The sequence below is a fragment of the Opisthocomus hoazin genome, chromosome 3 (assembly GCF_030867145.1).
Source record: "Opisthocomus hoazin isolate bOpiHoa1 chromosome 3, bOpiHoa1.hap1, whole genome shotgun sequence".
Taxonomy (NCBI): Eukaryota; Metazoa; Chordata; class Aves; order Opisthocomiformes; family Opisthocomidae; genus Opisthocomus; species Opisthocomus hoazin.
In genome coordinates this window covers 56,803,273-56,825,610 of record NC_134416.1, presented here as the reverse complement: position 1 = coordinate 56,825,610, position 22,338 = coordinate 56,803,273, and the positions used below count along the sequence as shown (strand labels likewise).

The 22,338-nt window shown below is 40.5% G+C and overlaps 1 protein-coding gene across 1 annotated transcript; it reads left to right on the top strand.

Moving 5' to 3' along the window:
* Positions 1 to 67: 67 nt before the first annotated feature.
* On the top strand, positions 68 to 21,646 carry METTL4 (methyltransferase 4, N6-adenosine). Its single transcript, XM_075416388.1, has 9 exons — positions 68 to 141; positions 783 to 1,294; positions 2,197 to 2,259; positions 8,003 to 8,369; positions 10,594 to 10,663; positions 12,523 to 12,697; positions 12,911 to 13,017; positions 13,613 to 13,701; positions 20,386 to 21,646. The coding sequence occupies exons 2-9, from the start codon at positions 866 to 868 to the stop codon at positions 20,529 to 20,531; spliced, it is 1,446 nt and encodes a 481-aa protein (XP_075272503.1). The 5' UTR covers positions 68 to 141; positions 783 to 865; the 3' UTR covers positions 20,532 to 21,646.
* Positions 21,647 to 22,338: the final 692 nt, after the last annotated feature.

Genomic DNA, 22,338 nt, shown 5'->3' with positions numbered 1-22,338 from the left:
GAAGCGACGCGGGGTGTGTCGTCACTTCCGCCTGCCCTGCCGTTCGCCTACAAACTGCCCGATTCCCCCGGAAGCTTTTAGGAGGAAAGGTGGTGGCCGTACAAGAAGATGGCGGCGCTCACGGAGAGCGGAGCAGCGGCGGTAAGCGGGGTGTGAGAGACGTCGCTGTGCTATGGCAAGCCACGGGGCTTTTCTCCGCCCGCGGCGAGGGGCAGCCGCCTCCTTACTCAGCCCTCATAACGGCTTGGAACGGGCGTGCCGAGCCCCGCGCACAGGCCTCAGCTGCGCGGGGCTGGTGCCCGGCGCGGCGGCCAGGAGGGTGCTGCGCTGTGAGGCCGCGCTGCCCGCCAAGCGGCGGCGGGACGTGGCGGGGGGTGGCTGTCGCGGGGGAGAACCCGAGCTCCCGGGCCCTGCGGGCACCGGGGCCCGGCCTCTGGTGCCGCCGCTGCCCCTCTGCGTGGGTTCCCGCTCCCCAGTGCTGCGGTGGGAGGTCTCATTTGGCGTCGTTGCAGTGTCACAGTGCTGTTTTCTAACTTGTGAAGAGAGCCGCCTTGAGTACATCTATGCTGTATAAAACTACAGAAACTTATTTAAAATTTGCTTGCTATAAAAAAAAAAGCAAAACAGGGATGACACAGAAGTCACAGTGGGGAAACCAGCTGAAGTCAGAAGTTTCTATAGCGCGTGCTGTGCGCGCGTGGAAATTTCTGTGGGAACACAGGTGCTGCTTGATCAAACAGTGACAGTTCTGAAAAGTGAACTCTTAAAAAAAATTCCCACAGGAGGAGCTTGCCTCGGGAAGTGCGTGTGATGACTGGCTACGGTTTCGGGGAGTTGATCTTTTTCCCTGAAAAGGGGAGCTGTGATGTCTGTGGTACATCGGCTGGCAGCGGGGTGGCTCGTGGATCATCTCTCCTTCATCAACCAGTGTGGCTATGAGATTTGTGACTCCTTGGCATATCCTGGTGGTGTTGCTCTTGATACTTCTGTCGCATCTACTGGAGATTGTCATGCTGCTTCTGCCTTTGCTGACACCTGCCCGTCAAGAGATGGTCTTGTTCCTGGTCCTGGAGATGCGATAGAAACAGAAGGTGAAACAGCAAAAACGAGATATGTGTTTCGAGAGGAGTTCTTTGATGTTTGTAAGCCCCATATAGCTGCAGCTCCCAAGCAGCATCTGTGGCAGGGATGCCCTGAGGTGAGTCTTGGAGAAATAAAGGCCGATGGCAACAGAGAGGAACACCGAGAAGGAACCAAGAGTGGCGTTGGAGATTCTGTTGCCAGTACTAGGAAGGTATGCTCTCAGTAATACCGTAAGCTACAGTAATCCCCTGGCAAATAATATATCACTAACATTGTGTTGCACTTTTCAGTTTCCTGAGGTTAGGTAGGAGAGCAGGAACTTTTCCACAGTAGATTTCAAGATGCACGGATGATGGAAGCAGTCATGAGGATATTCTTGTGTCCTTCGTGTCAGTAATATGCATCCTGTGACTCAGAAGTAGTGGGCTGCTCACAAAATCTTCTGACGTCTGTTGTGGTCAGGCACTTGAGCTGAAACTATGGTACTTACCAAGATAGTGCAGATTAGCAAGGAGGGAAGGACAGTATGAATTAACTTTCAGTATGTGGATTGTTCAGGACTGTCCCTTGTGGACCAAAACAAAAAAAGTTGCAGGTCTAAACCAACAAAATGTAGTTGTGAAGACATAGCTAATTTTCTCCTGTTATTGGTAAACTGCACTTGGCAACTGAATGAATACCTTCTAATATGGGCCCAAAGGAGGGATGAACATGAACTGTGACATGCACTATGTGCCTTCAGATCCCAGTGCCATAAGTAACATAGCACAGCTTGAAGCCCATGTGCCTTGAGAATGCCTACAGTAGCCTAGGTATTTTGAGATCGTCTTTTTGCTTATGGGACTTATACTTGTGATGGAAAGAGATGGAAAGTTTCTTTTGTGGAGTCTCCTTCTCTGGACATATTCAAGACCTGCCTAGACGCAGTCCTGTGCAGCCTGCTGTAGGTGACCCGGCTTCGGCAGGGGGCTTGGACTAGATGATCCACAGAGGTCCCTTCCAACGCCAGCCATTCTGTGATTCTGTGATTCAAGTATGTGTGGTTACTTATTTTTTTCCTTTCATCATGGAGTCATACAGGTTTTTTTTTTTCATTGTTTGCTTATTCTGCAGAAACGTAAAAGGAAGTGTATATTCAACCAAGGTGAACTGGATGCTTTAGAATATCATTCAAAGGTAAGTGTGAACTAAAGTATATTTTGCAAGTATATGATTCCTGACTTTGGGCATGTATGGAGTGCAAGGCAAGGTTGCAAACAAGTTCTGCTCTTGTAGCTTGTTCCGCACATGGGGAAGGTAGTTTCTGTAGTCCTTAAATGAATAAGGGCATACGGAGGATGTCTTCTGTGTAGATACATGTGGAAAAACTAGACAAGAAACTGCATTGGAGATGTTCTGAAGAGCTGGAAACTGCATTCACTAAATATCTTTTACTGTGGTGGATAACTGAGCATTATATATTTATGAGTCAAATATTAGTTGGACAGGGACTGACTGATTTGAAATAAACGGCATAACCTGTTCTGAAGATCAACTCATCTTTAGTGTACCAGGACACTCTGCTGAAGTTATTCAAAGCTTCACTGACCAAATATGCTCCAAGATGTCTCACTTCTGCTAATAAGAAAGAATTTTTCCCTCTCACATTTTACATTGTTGTACTAAAGTGTCAGGAATGAATGAGAATTCAGATCTCTAGGCTCACACCAGTGGCGTGCTGATGAAGTTACAACTGAATTACACTGAAGCATGTTAGTAAATCCTAGGAATGTAATCTGTGAATAATGTTTGATGTATTCTTACTGCTTTCCTAAATAGTGATAGGACCTGAACTAGGACCTACATTTGCTTTCTTCCATCTGACAAAGGTGTCAGTCATAGCGGGCTTTTTGTTTAATTCTGTTCCTCTTGCACTGTATTTAAATAACTAAATTTTTCATCTTTTACATGGCAACAATCTTCATAGAATGCTTTGGGTTGGAAGGGACCTTTAGAGGTCATCTAGCCCAGTCCCCCTGCAGTGAGTAGGGACATCTTCAACCAGACCAGGTTTCTCAGAGCCCCATCCAACCTGACCTTGAATGTTTCCAGGGATGGGGCCTCCACTACCTCTCTGGGCAATCTGTTCCAGTGTTTCACCACCCTTATGGTAAAAAATTTCTTCCTTATATCTAGTCTAAATCTACCCTCCATTAGTTTAAAGCCATTGCTCCTTGTCCTATCACAACAAGCCTTGCTGAAAATATTTTCCCCATCTTTCCTGTAGGCCACCTTCAGGTACTGGATGGCTGCTATAAGGTCTCCCTGGAGCCTTCTCTTCTCCAGGCTGAACAGCCCCAACTCTCTCAGCCTTTCCTCACAGAAGTGCTCCAGCTCTTGGATCAGCTTTGTGGCCCTCCTCTGGACCCACTCCAACAGGTCCATGTCCTTGTGCTCGGGGCTCTAGAGCTGGACGCAGGAGGTGGGGTCTCACCAGAGCAGAGCAGAGGGGCAGAATCACCTCCCTTGACCTGCTGGCCACACTTCTTTTGATGCAGCCCAGGATACAGTTGGCCGTCTGGGCTGCGACAGCACATTGTTGGCTCATGTCCAGCTCTTCATCCACCAGTACCCCCAAGTCCTTCTCCGCAGGGCTGCTCTCAATCCCTTCATCCCTCAGCCTGTGTTGATACTGGGGGTTTGCCCTGACCCAGGTGCAGGACCTTGCACTTGGCCTTGGTGAACCTCATGAGGTTCACACAGGCCCACTTCTTGAGCTTGTCCAGGTGCCTCTGGATGGCATCCCGTCCTTCTGGTGTGTCAACTGCACCACTCAGCTTGGTGTCATCTGCAAACTTGCTGAGGGTGCACTCAGTCTCACTAAGTCATTGATGAGAATGTTAAATAGCACCGGTCCCAGTAAGGACCCCTGAGGAACACGACTTGTCACTGGTGTCCATTTGGATATCAAGCCGTTGACCACTGCCCTCTGGTTGCGACCTTCCAACTAATTCCTTATCCACTGAACAGTCCACCTATCAAATCCATATTTCTCCAATTTAGAAAGAAGGATGTTGTGAGGGACTGTGTCAAAGGCTTTGCAGAAGTCCAGATAGATCTAATCCATAGCTCTTCCCTTGTCCACTGATCTAGTCACACCATCATAGAAGGCCACTAGTTTGGTCAGGCGGGACTTGCCCTTGGTGAAGCCATGCTGGCACTCTTGAGTCACCTCCCTGTCCTCCATGGGCCTTAGCACAGCTTGTAGGAGGAGCTGTTCCATGATCTTCCCAGGCACAGGTGTGAGGCTGACAGGTCGGTAGTTCCCAGGGTCCTCCCTTCTATGCTTTTTAAAAAGGGGCACAAAGTTTCCCTTTTTCCAGTCACCAGGGGCTTCGCCTGACTGCCATGACCTTTCAAATATCATGGAGAGTGGCTTGGCAATTACAGCAGCCAATTCCCTCAGGACTCTGGGATGGATCTCTGTCAGGTCCCATAGGCTAATGTACACTCAGGTTCCTCAGGTAATCATGAAGCTGGTCTTCCCTAACAGTGGGAGGGGCTTTGCCCCCTGGACCCCATCTTGCAGCCCATCAGCTGGGGAGGGGTGAGGGGAGAGGTTGCCAGTGAAGACTGAGGCAAAAAAGTTGTTGAGTACCTCAGCCTTCTCCTTGTCTGTTGATACGAGGTTGCCATTCTTGTTCATCGGGGGGGTATGCTTTCTTTAACCTTGCTTTTCTGGCTGACATACCTGCAGAAACCCTTCTTGTGTTTCTTTGCATCCCTTGCCAAGTTCAGCTCCAGCTGTGCCTTGGCCCTCCTGGCCTCATCGCTACACAACCAGGCAGCATCAGTATACTCTCCCCAAGATACCTGTCCCTGCTTCCACTGCCTGTGCAGTTCCTTCTTGCCCAGCAGGTCTTGACTCAGCCATGCCAGTCTCTTCCCTTCATTTCCTGATTTCTTACACCTGGGGACTGAGAGCTCCTGCGCTCTATGGAAAGTGTCCTTAAAGATCTGCCAGCTCTGTTCTGCCCCCTGTCCCTGACGACCGTTTCTCAGGGGGTCCTACTGATTAACTCCTTGAAGAGCTGGAAGTTGGCTTTCCTAAAATTTTGGAGTCCTGACTACACTCCTTGCTTTTCCTGTATCCCTCAGACACTGAACTCCACCAATGCATGATCACTGCATCCCAGGCTGCCTCCAGTCTTGACGTCACTGATGAGCTCACTTGCACTGGTGAGCATCATGTCCGGTATTGCATCCCCTCGGGTAGGGGTGTCAATTACCTGGCTTAAAAAGTTACCCTCAATGCATTCTAGGAATCTCCTGGATTGCCTACAGCTCAGCGTGCTGCTTTTCCAGCAGATGTCGGGGTGGCTGAAGTCTCCAAGCAGGATGAGAGAGTGCGAGCGCAAAGCCTCCGGGAGCTGGAGGAAGACTGCTTAGTCATTTGGCTCCCCTTGATCAGTCAGCCTGTAGTAGACACCCACAACCAGGTTCCCTTTGTTGCTTCTGTCTCTGAGTCTTGCCCATTGGCTTTTGACCTGCTCGTGACTATTCTTCAGGGACAGCTCTTCACTGTATTGATTTCTTGATGTAGAGGGCAATGCCACCACCCCGCTTTCCCCGCCTGTCCCTTCTGAACAGCCTGTAGCCGTCAATAGCCACGCTCCAGTCATGGGATTCATCCCACCAAGTTTCAGTAAGGGCAATCAGATCATAGCTTTCTAGCAGCATGGTAGTTCCAGCTCTTCCTGTGTATTTCCCATGCTGCATGTGTTCATGTAGAGGCACTTCATCTGGGCTTCTGGCTGTGTCACCTTCACGGAGGAACACCGCTTGCTTCCCTTGGGGTGTTCACAGAAGCTTCCTTGTTGGCTCCGGCTGCTTTAGGAGCTCCCAGCTCACCTCTGCAAGACTTTGACTGTGCTGCAGTAGTAGTAATTTTGTAGTAAACGTGTACAGTTTGCTATGATACAGTGTAGAGGTCCTGTAATTATTGTAGTGAATAAGCTATGCATATGCAGAATCACCTTAAAGGAGAGAACTTTGAAGTTCAACATCAAACAGAGTTTTATGAGTATGAAAACCTTTAAGCTAAAATCAAGTCATTCAACAATGGGAACAAGGGAAGAAACGAAGAGAAGTTTGATGTTGTGGCAGCATGCCACAGTAAGTTACGGCAGTCAAAAAGCAAGCATGCAAAGCAAAAGAAAGCAGACAGAAGCAGAAGCACTTTATTGGGTATCCATAATATTTTTATATTCCTTTGTCCCCCACTCCCAGAATCTCATTGGTGAGGGTCTCTTGACACACAGTTGCTTTGTTCTTCTGATTGATCATCTTGCGTCGTTCACCCGACCTTCTCGCTTGGCTAGGAGTTGGGGTCTCGCATCTTTGTTCCTTTCCTCCTGTTCTTCAACTACAGCTGCACAATATTTTTTGCTCAAGGATATAGATGAAATTCATCAAGATCATAAAGGCTGCCTGCGGCCCAGCCGACTCCCACATGATGTCTTGGAGGCCTATATAACCTCAAATGATTTATGATGAATATGCAAAAAAGACACAGTTTTGAAAAACCTGTGATCCCAGTTAGCCTCTGATACCATTCACAGATTAGAATGTACTGGGTTTTTACTGTATTTGTAGCATTAAGGGTTGTAGCTCTGCAAGTCAATTCAGATTATTTGGGCACTTATATCTTTAGAATTGTTTTTCAAAAAAAACCCCAAAATTTGTGTCTGCCAGTGAAAGTAGGTGTTGAATCCATTTATGAATTTCAGTCAGAATCAATATAGGAGACAGTAGAAAATACGCTAAATTCCTTCAGCAGCCATTTGTTAAAACTACTGTTTACATTCCTTGATAGTCAAGAGGCTATGTCCACCTGTGAATTAACGTATGGGTGTAAGAAGAGCTGTCTGCAGCTGTACAGTTTGTAGCATTTCTAAAGATATATTTATTAATTCTGTTAAAGCATTTTGAACTTGTACTATCACAAACCTAGGTACTAAAAAATTACAACTATCCCCTCAGATAGCTAGATGGTGGTGCTATTAAAGAAATTATTAAAAAAAAAAAGTTGTTTTCCCCCGTTAATTTGGAAATTGCAATAAAGAGTATTTTGTAAAAACTTCTTGTAGAATTTGAGGATTCCATAATCAGGAGGTTTAGAAACCATAAGAAGTATTTGAAACCTTTGATAAAGCCACCATAACTGGCAATATTAGTATTCTAAATGATCAAAAGTGCATCATTGATAATTAAAACTCATAATGGCTCGATGCTCTAGGAATAAAGTAGATCTCCATATTTTGCAAAGGGAGGGTGCTGAAGTGAATGAGAGCTTATATAGATCCAAGAATCTTGTCTTCCTGGACTCTCTGGCAGATTGAGAGGTGTGTCACTTAGAAAAGTTGCAGAAACAAATTCTAATAATTTAGTTTGACTTATTGTATTTCCATATTACTTTAAAAACCAATAGTTTATGCATTTTAGAAGTGAATTAAAATGTGGAAAAATACTGATTTTTAGATCCCAGTATACCTCTCAATTAAAAATATGTTTATGGGCACAGTAACTTGAAATTAGATTAGAATTTTAAGTTATACTTCAAATTATTGCTTTGAAGTTTGTTTGCTTGGAACAATAATATTCCACCTCTGTTGTCAGTGAAATGTTTTATTCAGTAGTCTCTCACTCTTTCTTTCTTTAGGCTTCTAATTATTTTCACTTTACCGAAAAAACAACAATAAAAGTTAGCATGGTGTCACTGTCATGCCCTTGTAGCTTTTGAGTCAATGAACTCAATATTTGGCAAGGATCCTTTTCCTACTCTGCAGATGGAAAATGTTTTAATTTCTGGTGCGTTCCCTGATCAAGTAGATACTTGAATGATCATCTCTTATTCCCTTGTTTCTTCGTGACTGTACAGGTCAGGAAGCTCATTTGGGAAGGCACTTTGCATTTAGTTCAAGAAGGACTCAAAAGTGGTTTTCTTCACTGCACTACTCCAGAACTCAGTTGCAGGAGGAATGTTGTTCCTGGACACGTTGGCTGTGGGTTGGCTGAATTATGTGAAATGGCAAAGCAGTTTCCAGCTGTGAATGAAAGTGACCATCAAGCTGTACATGTGCTAGATGATGAAACCTCCATTCCAGAGCAGGACCTCCTTTCGTGTGTTACAGAAAACAGCTCAGAATGTGCGAAGATAGTTGTGTTAATGGGGCAGAAGTACTTGGTGCCACCAAAAAGCAGTTTCCTTTTATCTGATATTTCATGTTTACAGCCCCTGCTGAACTGTAAGTATCTTTAAGCATTAGAATTTACCACTTCTCTCCTGCCTGAGAAGGGCAGTTAATGTCAAGATGAACATGTCAGTGAACAGATTTTAATACACAGCATCTCACTGATAGGAAATGCTGCTGCCAGTTTTCAAACTGGTATTTCCAACTTTGTGCAAGTAGGTGAGGATTTTCAAAGGGATGTTGAGTGGTTAGGAGCTCTTGTCGTGGAGGGATTATCTGTCTCCGGGAGGCACGTTTGAAAATCTGTCACAGCATTTTGCATGAAGCCCAAAATATGACGATTTGTCAGCATGTTCTGAGTCACTATCAGTATAGAAGTCATGTAAATGCATTAAATTGGGACTAGCTATGCTGCTGGGTTCCTGTCCCACAGGATGAGGCTTTAACGTAGATAAGTCCATGCTACTGCTGGGGTGGTGTTCCTGCTGTCTTGGTTTTTAGCTAGATTAGATCATGGGAGAGGGATGAGATTATGTACCTTAAAGGAGGATTCCCTTACAGATTCATCCTGTCCAGCAGCAGGGTCTATTTAGATTGGCATAAACTGATTGTGAAACCAACCCCAGTGTCCCCCCTAGAGGAGATAACAGTTTGAGAGGCTGCTGCACCCAGCTGGAGGTGAACACCACTTTAGCAAGACTATGAGTAGCAAACATGAGTTGACTTCTCAGCTGCTGCATTTCACAACTGAGAGTATTGGCTTAAGCCAAAATCAGTGGCAAGGAAGTGGTGGGATTGTAGAATTACTCCAAGACTAAATCAAAAGCTATCCAAGCCAGTATCTGCAGCCTTAATGGCTCGTGCAGAAAGGTTTAAGCTGACAACATCCAACAGTCGTCACTGTATTTCACCATTCCGTTAGCTTTCAATTTGACCTTCATCATTATTATTATTAGCAGCAGCTAAGCTTTGTCAGTCTTACAGGAAAGATGTTGCCTGTGAGGAAGAGCTGGGGATTACTGGTCTAACCTCTAATCACTCGTTTTAGATTTGGTAGTTACATGTGTTTTCCTCCCTTCTACTATTCAACTTAGATATTCGCTGATTTTTAGGTTTTTTTCATTAAGATGGTATGCAGGAGGTGGAGACTTCTTATCTAAATACTACTTTTATATTTGAAGTCCAGATTTTAGCCAGGTAGCTGCTTTCAGCTTTATGAAAGAAGGAAGATCACTATTTTCTAAATCACAGCTGTGCATGTAGCAAGTTTGGATTCTCCCAGAGGTCAGAGAGCAGTCCAAGAAATTTGAGAAAATGCTTTTTAAGTAATCAACAGTGAATATTAGTATAATATCACGATTTTAGATTTTTTTTTTTTGAGGATATCTACTGTTAATTTTAATTACTTTTTTCTTTTTCCCTTTCACCTGCCGAAAGAGATGTATTTCTTGCTGGTTGGGCCACTGTTAGGATAACACCTCCAATGTTAATAAAGGAAGAAGATGTAGAAAGCACGTTTAATGGAGATTAAATATTAAGCTGTTGTTCTTATTAGCTATTTAAATAATTAGCATCAGAATCAATGAAGGAACAAATATGTTCTGTGGAAACAATAAAAATTGGAGAGTCCTGTTTTTTCATGGATGTGTCCTGTATCTTCTGTCTTTTAAATAAAGTAAATCAGCTTCCCCCGTGAAAACTCTTTCAGTTCTTTTCCTCTTGTCCATTATTTTCCATTCCACACCATGGTTCTAGCTCCCTGTCTCTCTTCACCTCTAGCAGTGCAAAACACAGTTCTCCAGGGCTGGTTTGGAGCTCTGCGTGTCCCAGTTGGCCTGCTGAAAGATCCAACAGGACAGGAATCTTGTGTTCAGGGCTGCAGCCTTTCGCTCAGCTGAGTGCCTTATTACATAGCTTCTGTTGGGAAACTCAGAGAAATGTTCATCGTTGAGACTTGCACTCTGCTATCAGGTTTTTTCTGAAAGTCCCCAAGATGTTCAAAATTTCTTGGAGGGATCTGGCACAGATCACATAAATGTCCTTTCCTTAGGTAATCAGTCTAAAAATCTCTGAAGTATATGATTGTCTGAATTAAAACAAGCATGCTAGAAGCCTTTTAACTTTCTTATTTGGTAAGAACAGAAGGAAGTTGCAGCATAGTTGACTCATTAAATGTTGCCTGTATGTGGGTAGTTAAGCCTTTATCAGTTGTAACTAGTAGATTTATTTTAAAACTAATTTACTGGCTTGCTTTCTTTTTGGTAATTCCACTTCCCAGACAAGAAAAAATATGATGTAATTGTGATTGATCCACCATGGGAGAACAAGTCTGTTAAAAGGAGTAACAGGTAAATTTTATAGTAAAATCAAACTTTGTCATCTTAGCTTACAAAGGGTAATTAACATTTTAATGTACTGATGGAGTCAAAGACCAATAGAACTGTGAGACTGTAGCTTAAACTAATAAATATTTTGGCACATGCCTACCTTCAAGTCATGAAATGTCTCCAGAATTTCACTGAAGTGGCTTGGATACTTTACATACCAAATATTTGCAAGAGTAGATCTTAATCTAACTGGTGGGTGAATGTGAATCCTTTAGATTTATAAGGAAAGCCTGGAGTCAACTGTTTTGTAAGGCCCAGATCATGCAGATATTAATTTGAAATTAATAGAGTTACTGCAGTGGGCATAAAGTTAGGTAAAAATGTAACTATTTCTAGGACTAATGTCCTATTTAGAAGCTTTAGGTTTTGCTTGTTTGTTTTTAATTTGAGCTGTAGTTTGAGCTTCAGTCTGGTGGGTAGAAGAGAGAAAGTGATAATGCAGCAGTAAAATCCTCAAGTGCAATAGGAACTTTCTGAGTACTGTAGATTATGAAGTCATTAAATTAAAATTTTATGGGCTTCCTTCTCCACCAAGTAACGTCAGGTTTATGCCAGTGGAGCTCTCCTGATTACCATAGAATGGTATCCATGTTGAAAGAGGGGCAGACGAGAAAAACAGCCTTAGAACTTTCTAGAATAATGTCTACTGTAGCTTTTGAAGCTTGTTATGAAGACATAATTTGAAGATGCAGAGACTGATTGGTAGGTTTTACTTCGAAAGCCCTACAGAAACCTTTAGAAACTGAGTTAAACTCACGCAAGTGTCTTGCTTAACTATGTAAGTTACTAAAAGGACAATTGTAGTTATTTACAAGCATGAATTAGCCAGTGAGGCCCTCTTCCCCCTTCCAAAATAAAGACAAAAGGTGGAAGAGCTATCACTGCTGTTAGTTACCTTGTTGATGGCTGATCTTTGTTAAGCATTTCACCTCTGGGTTGTGAATCTTGTTTTCTCTGGGCAGTCTGATCCAGGAGGTATTTTGCGTTCTGTTCTTGTCACCTGTTTCTCACTGTTGTCCCTGTTGCATTGTATAGGGTTCCCGGGTACCCAGACAGTGGGTTTTGATTCCAGTAGGCAGTGTGCCAATGTTTTTGGTGCTGCAACATGTAGGTTCCAGGAATTGTAATTTGCTAATAGTGTAGAATAGCATAACGAGAAAAATAGTAGAGCAGGACAGAATCTGGAAAGCATACTGTATTCACCAGTGTAGCATACAGTTAGCTCAAAAATGTGCAGAACTGTTCTGAATAACCTAGAGAACTTTTACCATGAACAGTAATTTAACAATAATGAATAACTTCTGCAAATAATTGGAGAAGTCATTACTCATTTATGACCTTTTAACTTGCTAGTCAAATTAGTGTTGCCTTTGCACTTGTAATTTTCATTCAGAAGAGAGTTTGCTTATTATGAAAAGTGAAGAAAGTTACATTGACTAAAGAGCTACTTTTCACTAAATGGCTTTGTTCTGGTGTAAAGATGAGAAGATTGAATTACGTATGAATGTTCTTATATTAAACGTGGGCTTTTAGACTTCTTCAGGATTGGAATTTGTAATAATTGATTTGGGGGAATAGTAGAAATAGGTAATTAAAGGTTATGCTCAGTGAACCTCAAGTGCATAGAGTAATGATTTTATATTAGAATCCATCAGCTGTAGCCACTGGGTGTCAGTCTTGGTCCGTTTTTTAGGACTGGTGTCATCAAGAGCTAGTTCTTGAAATGTCTTAGCTGTGTAATTTCTTTATCCATTTGTGTTGCTGTACAATTTTTGTATTTGGTATATGCTAACTTGCTTTCTCACTGTATTGACATATAGATACAGCTACTTGTCTTCATGGCAAATCAAACAGATTCCTGTACCAGCACTAGCTGCTCCAGATTGTCTTGTAGTCACCTGGGTGACTAATAGACAGAAGCACTTACGTTTTGTTAAGGATGAACTTTATCCTCATTGGTCTGTGAAAACACTTGCTGAGTGGCACTGGGCAAAAGTGAGTTCTCTATTTGTTTTGTTACTTTTTAGGAAAGTGAGAGGACTTCACTGCAACACTTTATAGTCTTATAATTTGTCCACTTATTGCTATGTGCTTTTGTGTTTGGAAGGTATGGTATCATCATTATCTTCCTTTTTATCAAACAAAATGTCTCAATAAAAATACACAGTGAAAGATTTTTATGTCCAATTTTTAATTCCTTTATGTCAGATTACTAAAGCTGGAGAATTTGTATTGCCTTTGGATTCTTTACACAAAAAGCCCTATGAAATGCTTGTACTGGGAAGAGTTCAAGGAGGTGAAAAGGAAGCCTTAAGGTATGCCAGACTATTTATGGTAAATGTCTTCTTTGAGGCTGCTAGGATTCTCTTTGTATATATCACTTATTCATTATAGAATATAATGTCCCCAAATCTTCTCTTGATGTCATCTTTTGGCTGATTTTGGACCTAAAAATAGCCTTACTAACTTTGGGATGAGGGAGCGCTTTAGTGAGATTAAAGCATGGAAACCTTTGTTCCTTGTATCTGTCTGGGCTGGGAAACTGACTTAGATAAAAGCCTCATGGACAGGGCTTCCTTTGCTGACAGGTTATCTTGGACCATGAGTCCTTGGCACAGGCTGACACCATTTTGGGGATGCTGGTGTTTTTCCACCCATGAAAACGTACAGGACTTAACGTTGTTTGTATGGCTGTTGTTAACCACATTTTGTCTAAAGCCTCAGTGATTTCATAAACTGTCCTTATATATATATTATGACTGAGCAACATTTAACTTCCCTTAGACCTACCTGAAGTTTGCCTGAACATTCTGTGTGTTACTTCCCATCTGAAGTAGCTCTGTGAGAGCTACAGCATTGCATTTGGTGGTACTCATTCTCACACTTTTCTTGTTCTGATTTATACGACAGGAAATCTGAAGACGTACTTCCAGTTCCAGAGCATAAGTTAATTGTCAGCATACCCTGCAGTCTGCATTCACATAAACCCCCTCTTGCTGGTATGTTTTTGTTGATGTGTAATGTTTCTGTAGGGCATTGGACTTGGATGTCTGAAATGGTGTACCTAGAATGAGATATCTTTATATATAAAATGCCTTAATTTCCTATATGCCAAGGAATTTTGCTAAACAGGACTTTTGGTTCCTCAGCATTTCTAAAAATGTTATCAGGCACTTAAGTCCTGGTCTCTAAAATGAATATGAAAAGTAGAACTTCATGCATTATAGTGTAAATATTTTGGGTAAACACGTAAAAAAAAAAGTTGCATTTTTTAAATTTGTTTTTGAGATGCTGCAGGAACAGTTTACACATACTCTATGCATGAAGTTATGCCAAATGACCTAAAGTGCCTTTAGGGGGAGAGGAACTTTGTAAATACATAAATCGGGATATCTCCTAATTAGTTAGTAAAAGCAGAAACGTCATTCTGAAATAAATGTTTTTATTTCTGCACGAGTTGCTTCCACACCAGCAGTACAGTTGTGCCTTTAAATCCAAAGCCTTAATTATTTAAAAACTGTCAACAATAGGCGTCAAATTAGGCATGCCCTCCTTGTTTCTGAGAAGTTGTATTTAATTTACTGAAACTGATGCAGTAACTCAAGCCAGCCGGTTAATGTGGGTATGAATTCAACTTTTCAGAGTTCAGACCAGAGGGTTTGGAGATTTCTGTGTGATATGTTACCTTTTGCACATTGTTCTGGAGGACTCTGACTAATTTCATCACTAGAAGGGTTTACTTGTTTTATCATTGTAACACCTAAGTGCCTTACAATGCTGTGGTAACAAACATATTTAATACCTCTCACAAAAACGGTTTCATCCTCCCCCAAGGGGAAAACTCATGATGAATCTACAGATATTCCAGGTGCATGTGGTGCTATGTACTCACATCAGAAAAGGCAGGTAGAAGAAATGCATAATGCTGTTGGAGAGGAGAGCCATCACAGTTTGCTTTGCTGACATGCTTTCCTTTTTCTGTTCCCAAGGAACTGGACAACTTCAGTTAGAAAGCTGATCAGGACAGTTGTTATACATTCAGGGAGGCTCTAAAATTTGTATTTTGGACTTGTATTTTTTAACACGTATATATATACACCTGTTCAAAAACTAGTAGAAGACACATACTTTGGTTGGTCAAAAACAAAAAAAGGGCAATTCTAGGAGGATCTTTTTTCAGTTCTGAAGGCACATCTTTAAGAATTAGGGCTACAGCAGGAAATATATGTGCTGATTTAAGCTAATGAATGGTAGGGTAGTGATTGTGAGGCAGCCACCCAGGACCTCTTCAGAAAACCTGTACTTAGCAGTACACTCAGACACAAACAGGAAACTTGTGAGATATCCAGGGGTGCAAAACAGCAGTTTGTATGTGTTACAGAGAATTCTAGTGCCAGAATGGTCCTCAGAACAATGCTTTTGCAGGGCAGAATTTAGAAACCATGTTGAACAATCCTTTATAAATTATGATTCTGAATGGGTTTTGAAAGAGATTGTCCGTGCTAATTTATATATTTCTTGAGTCTTTGCTTGAATGCTGGGGTTTGATACCATGGTGCAGTGTTTATGTTTCTGTTGAAAAGTGAATTTATTGTTCAGCAGTGTCAGTGTTTTACAAGATTTTTATGAAAATCTGTGTGCCAGTTTTGGCAGCTCCATTCACAACATAGTTACACAATGAAAAGATAGAACATAAGACAAACTAATTGCTAATGCTTTAACTTCAGTGTTGCAAAAGGGTTATCGCTTTCATGATTGGACAATATTCTCAAGTGGCCAGTAGAGAGCAGCTGAGCTACATCCTAGCGTGGTTCAGAAGAAATTTGAACAGAGGCAGAGATTTGGCAGTGGGGGAAAAGGACACTTGATGAGTCACGAACATTCTTTATGCTTTGTTTAAGTAGTAACAAAGCCAAAAATATTAGTATTTACTGATGCTGTCTGGCACTTTATTTCTTGTTACTACTGTAAAGGCTGTATATTGGTACATATGTAGCCACTTAAACTGCTATAATCAGTCATTATCTCTCTGGGGGAAGAAAAAGATGTAAATTAAAGTAAGCCATCAAAAACAGATATTTGGGTTCCTACAGTGCAGTTAACCATGAAATTGCAACTGTAGGGGTTTTTGATGATGCATGTGCTGTGTTCAATGCTTAGAGCTTTAATATGTCATTGTAAATGTACTTAAGCTTCTTTATGCAAATGAGTTAAAATGAAATTTTGTTACTCCTGGGTTTGATTCAAATAACAGCAGGTTTTCGTTCTACTTCGATTCAGTGTTGCTCTAGAAGATGTAGAAGGTATTCGGTTACACAGACAGTGTGAAGTAATGTAGAACTTCATACACCTTTTTTCCTTTTCCTGTTTTGTAGATTATTCTTGTAATAGCCATTTCTCCTCCAGTTTTTAAGTATGTACGATTACTGTGAGAAAATGAGATTGTCATATAGGAGTATGCCTAAAAACATTGAAATTAATTTTTTGGCTTTGTTCTAGCTGCTTTGCATATCTCTAGCAGAAGAATGCCATGGGAAATCATGGAAACTCGCTTCTCCTGTAGCAACCCTGGCTTGTTAGTTCATGTTGTTAAAGTGTTGGAAGTAAAAAGAAGTAAATGCCTTTTGTTTCCTATACACCTTGTGAGCCCTTACTGTTAGACTAATTGATAGGTGCATCAAAAGGTTAACTTGAAGCTCAGAAAAGACGCAGCAATGTAAAGCCATCTTTGCACTGAGTTTCAGATCTTTTTCTGGTTCTAGTCTGTTCAGGGATGAGACACACGGGGCAATAAGAACCTCTACATTGCAAACTCTTCAGAAGGGTTGCTATGAAATGAGTTCAGTCATGTGCTTTGCATGGTTCACAAATCAGACAGTGAAAAGCCGACAGTCATTTTTACTTTAGGTATCGAGTTTGCAGTGCAGAACTTGCTATTTAGGTAATGGAGGATCAAAAGATAAGGTGAAACTGTCGCTTGTTTCAAAAATCATTCCTTGTTTTGCTTATTTAAACATTTCTAGCAGAATGCATCTTCAATAGATGTTTGGGATTAAGAGTAGGCAGGTATGGCAGGTATCCTGCCTGACAGCTGGATTGCGCTTCAGAAAGAAGTGGGTTTTCTGGCAGATGAGTGTTACATCTACCAGCTGGCTTTGTGCTAGCTTTGTGTGTCCTAGGGCATAAGATGCCCAAATATGTGTGCCTGAGATGCTTTCATAGTGTTTATGACACCTTCAAGTGATAAAGAATAATCTATTTGTTGTCTGTTTAAGCTGTTTATTGTCAGTGGTATCTGTAAGCGGATAGAAGTAATTGTGTGTGATGTTTTTTTTTTTTTTTTAATCTATTCCTATGATAGGAAAAAATATTTAATCTTCCTACTGATGTAGATCCTCTAACCTGTTTACAGAGGAAAACACTCCAGAGTGTGCGTAAGGGCTGCGAGTCAGATCCATGTGTGTTAAGATAGCCTTCTGGTGATATAAAAGCCTAACAAAGAAGCTACAATTTATAAGTTGAGTACTGACTTTTCCTATTTTAAGGAAACCAGTGTAATGAGATTTTATGCCAACAATATACAGTCACATTATTGCCCTCTTGATATGGTAATTTCCACTGAAGAGCAAGTTACTGCCTGATGTGATTATGTAAATACCAACATCCTAGCGATGAAAAATCATACTATAATGTGATCTTGAATTATATGTAATGTGTCTCCATTTAAAAAAAAAAACCAAACAAAAACAAAACCTCTGAATTTAAAAAAAGACCCTCTATCTGACAGCAGAAGAGGGGAAGATTCCTGGGACTTCCTTTTTAAATTCTATAACCAAATCGACTGAAAGATTGGCACAAGTTTCCTGCTTCTGCTGAACTGACCTGTTTTTTTGGCTACCTCTTTTTTGCTTTCTGATGAACCAGTCTTTGAGGTTGGTTCAATCTCCTAAGTGTGCTTTTAAAATTTGTTCTCTTAGGCATGGAAGTTTTTTGATGCTTAGTAAAACTGCTTTTGATTACTGGACTTAGTGCTGTGATATTTTTAATCTACACATTTTAAGAACAAACGTCAACATTACTAATGTGCTCTTAATGAAATTTTGTCACCTAAATAATTGCTTCCTCTACTTAAAAGCCTATATAAAGCATAAAATGCTTATATTTTGTTTTTATATGGAGAGGGGAAGAGTCATATAAAACCTGGCTCTGCAGTAAGCTCTGTATGGTCTTATGCTCATTAGGGTCAAAAACATATCCTACAGATGTCAGGATCTGCTCAAAGAGAGCTTATTCAAAGCTTTGGAGCTTTGCTTTACACAGTCTCTCCCTTCTCTTCTGTGGAAAATGTGCAACCTCCTGCCACGTGGGCTGTCTTAGATGATCAAGAGAATAGATTTTTGGAAGACCTGTGATAAAACCATAGAATGGTTTGGGTTGGGAGGGACCTTTACAGACCATCTAAACCACCCCTCCTGCAATGAGCAGGGACATATTCAACTACACCAGATTCTTAGAGCCCTATTCAACATAATGTTGAATATTTCAAAGGGTGGGGCATCTACCACCTCTCTGGGCAACCTGTGCCAGTGTTTCACCACTCTCATTGTAAAGAATTTCTTCCTTATATCCTATCTGAATCTGCTCTACCGAAAAAGTCCATCCCCATCTTTCTTATCAGCCCCCTTTAAGTACTGAAAGGCTGCTATAAGGTCTCTCCGGAGCCTTCTCTTCTCCAGGCTGAACAGCCCCAACTCTCTCAGCCTGTCCTCACAGGAGAGGTGTTCCACCCTGCTGATCATGTTGGCAGCAAATTGTGCACAAGAAAGCCTTAACCAAATAGAGCATGGAAAAAGAACAATAACATTTACCACATTTTTTTTATATGGTGGGTTTGAAAAATGGTATAAAAGCAGCTCCTCATAAGTGGTGTCTAATTAGATAAACTCCCATGATACCAAACAGCAGTGTTCATTGCAGCAAGTTTTCTGTCAGAATGTACATTTTCCTCTAAACCTCCCAGACTTCTCTGCAAATGTTAGATTTGTTTAAACTTTTTAGCTTGCCTCTAAAAGAAGCAGGTTTTTAAAATAAGATTCCTGCTGGTAGCAGTATTTTTTAGATTAAAAGCTGCCTTGATGATAACCCATCTGAGACATTCATTTGACATTTGTTAAAGATTGAGGGAAGGAGAATAGATTTTATATGCCATGCCAAAATACAAGAAAGTCTGGAAACACCCATTACAAAATACTTATGAAAAAGTTTTGAAGAGATTGAAGCTTTGGAAGAGGTGATCATGTAGGTAGGAAATGCATCTGGGGTTGGTTAACACTCTCTAAAAAGTGAAGTGGGTGCTCATCTTTCTGCAGCAGGAGCAATCCATGACAGGATCAGCTGGGGTCTCACCCAGGAAGCCTATGACTGACAAACTTGATGCAAAAAGTCAGAACTTGGGATTGCACCAAAAAAAAAGCATTCCCTCTCATGTTTGATGTATGCTGATTGGATATATTTTTGCTTTCTGCAATGATCATATCTGAAGAGACTGAGTCAAGCAACATAACGTTGGATTTATGATCTGTATTTTTAAGCTGCAGAAATTCAGAAATCACTGGGAGATCTGAATAAAAATGGAAAAGGAAATGGTTTCATAGCTTTTGTTCTTTTTGTCCTCGGCAACAAAAATTTAAACTCAACATGTTAATTTTTAATATAGATTTTTTTCAGTCTTTCTGCCTCCTTTGTGTTGGGCACTCCGTAAGCCTTTGCTTTTTCTCATGCATGTTTTTATAAGTAATATCTTTGTAGCTATTTCTTGAAACCTAGTTAAGAATTTGTTTGACTGAGCCACAAACTAAATGGCTCTGTATGACAAGTAACATGTTTAACAATAAACTGTTTGCAACAATACTCTTCAGGAAATGCAAGATCTTTTTCTGCCACTCCCAAGAATACCAGTTGTAAGCAGTGACACAATTGGTATTGATGACAGGCATCTATTGGTTTCTGTTTAAGTAGTAAAAACGCCCAAATGTAGAAGAAATTTGAGGTTTATGTTACTGAATGAAAGAATGCAGTTATAAATATTTCTTCAGTTGCCAAGTTGGTATTGGGGGAAAAAAAAAGTTCCTGCATTTTTATGGCTGTTTTAGTGCTATGCTTATTTAACTGGCATTTCTTATTTTACCTTTTAAAAGTTGTAATCAAAAAATGTTTTTATCGCCTTTAAGATGCAGAGGAAAAGTGTGTGATCTTAATTAAGGAAAGGTTTATTTATTTGTTTATTTTTAGAAATGTTGCCCTGTGTTACAGGAATGAAGTGAGTCTTTAGGAGGTGTTTGGTTGATATTAGTGAAAAATTCAGAACTAATCTATGTAGAGGCTGAAATAAATCCTCATTCTCTTTCTCTAAATGAAAACCAATAAATCAAGACTACTGAAGGCCTTGACAGTATTGTTCAGAATCTCAAGGGCGCTTACTTAAAATGGCTTTCTCACTATAAATAGTCCAGCTGTTTGATGAAACCCCTGAAATTAATTTGCTGCGTCTCTCTTTTTTAATGAAACATTCCAGTTTTCACCCACTAGCAGCACAGGGGAAATTTTATTTGTTTACTATTGTGATTTTTACCTTTGTCCTTTCTCACTGTTGTTATCTTCTTTTTTTTTTTCCTCTTGCACAGATGTTCTGGCAGAGTTTATCAAGCCAGATGTGGAATGCTTGGAGTTGTTTGCTCGCAGCCTACAGCCTGGCTGGACCAGCTGGGGAAATGAGGTTTTGAAGTTCCAGCACATTGATTATTTCACTCTTCTGCAGAATGCAAACTGAGTTGGGTCTGGTAGCTTAATTCTGAAATTCCGCATTTTCCCAGCAGACTTGCAAACTTCCGTTTATTACTGATGGTGGACTCAGAATGTAACAGAAATAAAACCAATTGCACTTGGGTTAAAATTCTTGAAGCAACAGGAGATCTGTTTAATGGTATCTCTGTTTGTACAAGCTGTTCCTTTGTTTTGATTATCTTGAAATAAATACTGATGTTAACGTGTAAGTCCATCCCTGTTTTTCAAACCTCATGAACAGAAAGATATTTTCAAGTATTCTCACTGCAGCTGTCGTAACTGAGCGTCATAAGTACTACAGTATTGTGCTTGTATTGTTTTTAAAGAATGATAATGTATTATTTTTAAAGAGTGGCAATGGAAGTAAAGAGTTCTGAATTACATAGGTTTCCTTAAAGATTGTTTTTTGCAAAGCAGTGGATTTTGACCTAAAATAATAATGAAGGTAGTGTATCTTCCTGCATGTTTAGAGCTGTCTGTACCTCAGAGGAAGCAAAAGGAGCCGTGCTGGTGTTAATTGGCAAATTAATTGTTGAATGACTGCATTCTCTGTAAAATTTCACTTAAAAATGGTCAGTAATTCCCTCTTTCAGTATATGGTGTTAATTCTTTAATACATTGTAAATGATCTGTCTCAACATCTTACAAATTCTGCATATGAAGCTGTTAGTTTTAACTGAACTTTTAACAGAATATAAGTATTTTAAAAATTCTTTCCTTATGTTGTTGGACCATTAAAAAAGCAATGCCAGTGAGCTGTATTTTTCAGCTAGCATAAAAATGATCTTTTTTTTTAAGAATGGTACACTTTGTGTCCTTTGCTGCCCTTAGATTTTCTTTGAAAAATAAAAAAAAAAAGGAGACTTAATGAGGCCTCTGCCACTTACTCATTTGCAGTAGTGGAGGCACAGCTGCTGTGCAAAGCTGATTTTCCTGATGGCAAGCTCCTGAGGTCTGACTATAAGGTGGGACAAAATGCATTGCATGCGTTTGTTACATTCATTTCTCTTTTGGTAGTCTGAGCTGTGAGGTTTTTAAATTAAACTTTGAATGTTAGCATATTGTTTTTAAATAATTTTGTAATAAAAATTTAAACAAAAACTTGTCAGTGTCTGATTTGCAGACCTAGTTTCTATATTACTGTTCAATTTCATGCTTTGCAAGTTAAAGAAGTGGAGTTAACAAAACAAGGAAAATACTTTTTTCTTTTCACTACCCTGAGTTAAACATATACTCAAAATAAGGAAATAATGTAACAGTGAAGGTAGTTACAAGGCAAAACCATTCTTGCTGCATGATTTTACTTAGCTTACATTTTAAACTGTATGTAAGCAACCTTACCTACAACTATAAGGGACAAGAATGTTCTTTATTTGCTTTCAGTTTTACAAGACATTCCCTACATGGAGCTCCTGAGTTCCCAGGCACAATTCTCCTCCCAGGGTGGTCTCATCCAGTACTAAATGAGTGTAAGAGACTCAAGTACGGAATAAATAATAACTGCTGTACATATCTTGGTTTTTTTTGTACTCTGTGAAACAGCACAAAAAATGATGATATTGTCTGTTCCACATTCACTGCTGTGAATGGCTCTAGACTATCTTTTAATTGCAAATAAAGGGATGAACAATCTTAGAGATCATGAAACTACCTTTCTCCTCCTTGGAGCTAGGCAGCAGAACCCTTCTAAGGGAATAACCTTCTTCAAGCTGTTTAAGATTTGATGACCTATTTAGTCTGTCTTTTCTGCAGAGTCCCTTAGCAAGTCCCAGCCCTGTAGCTCTTCCTCTGTC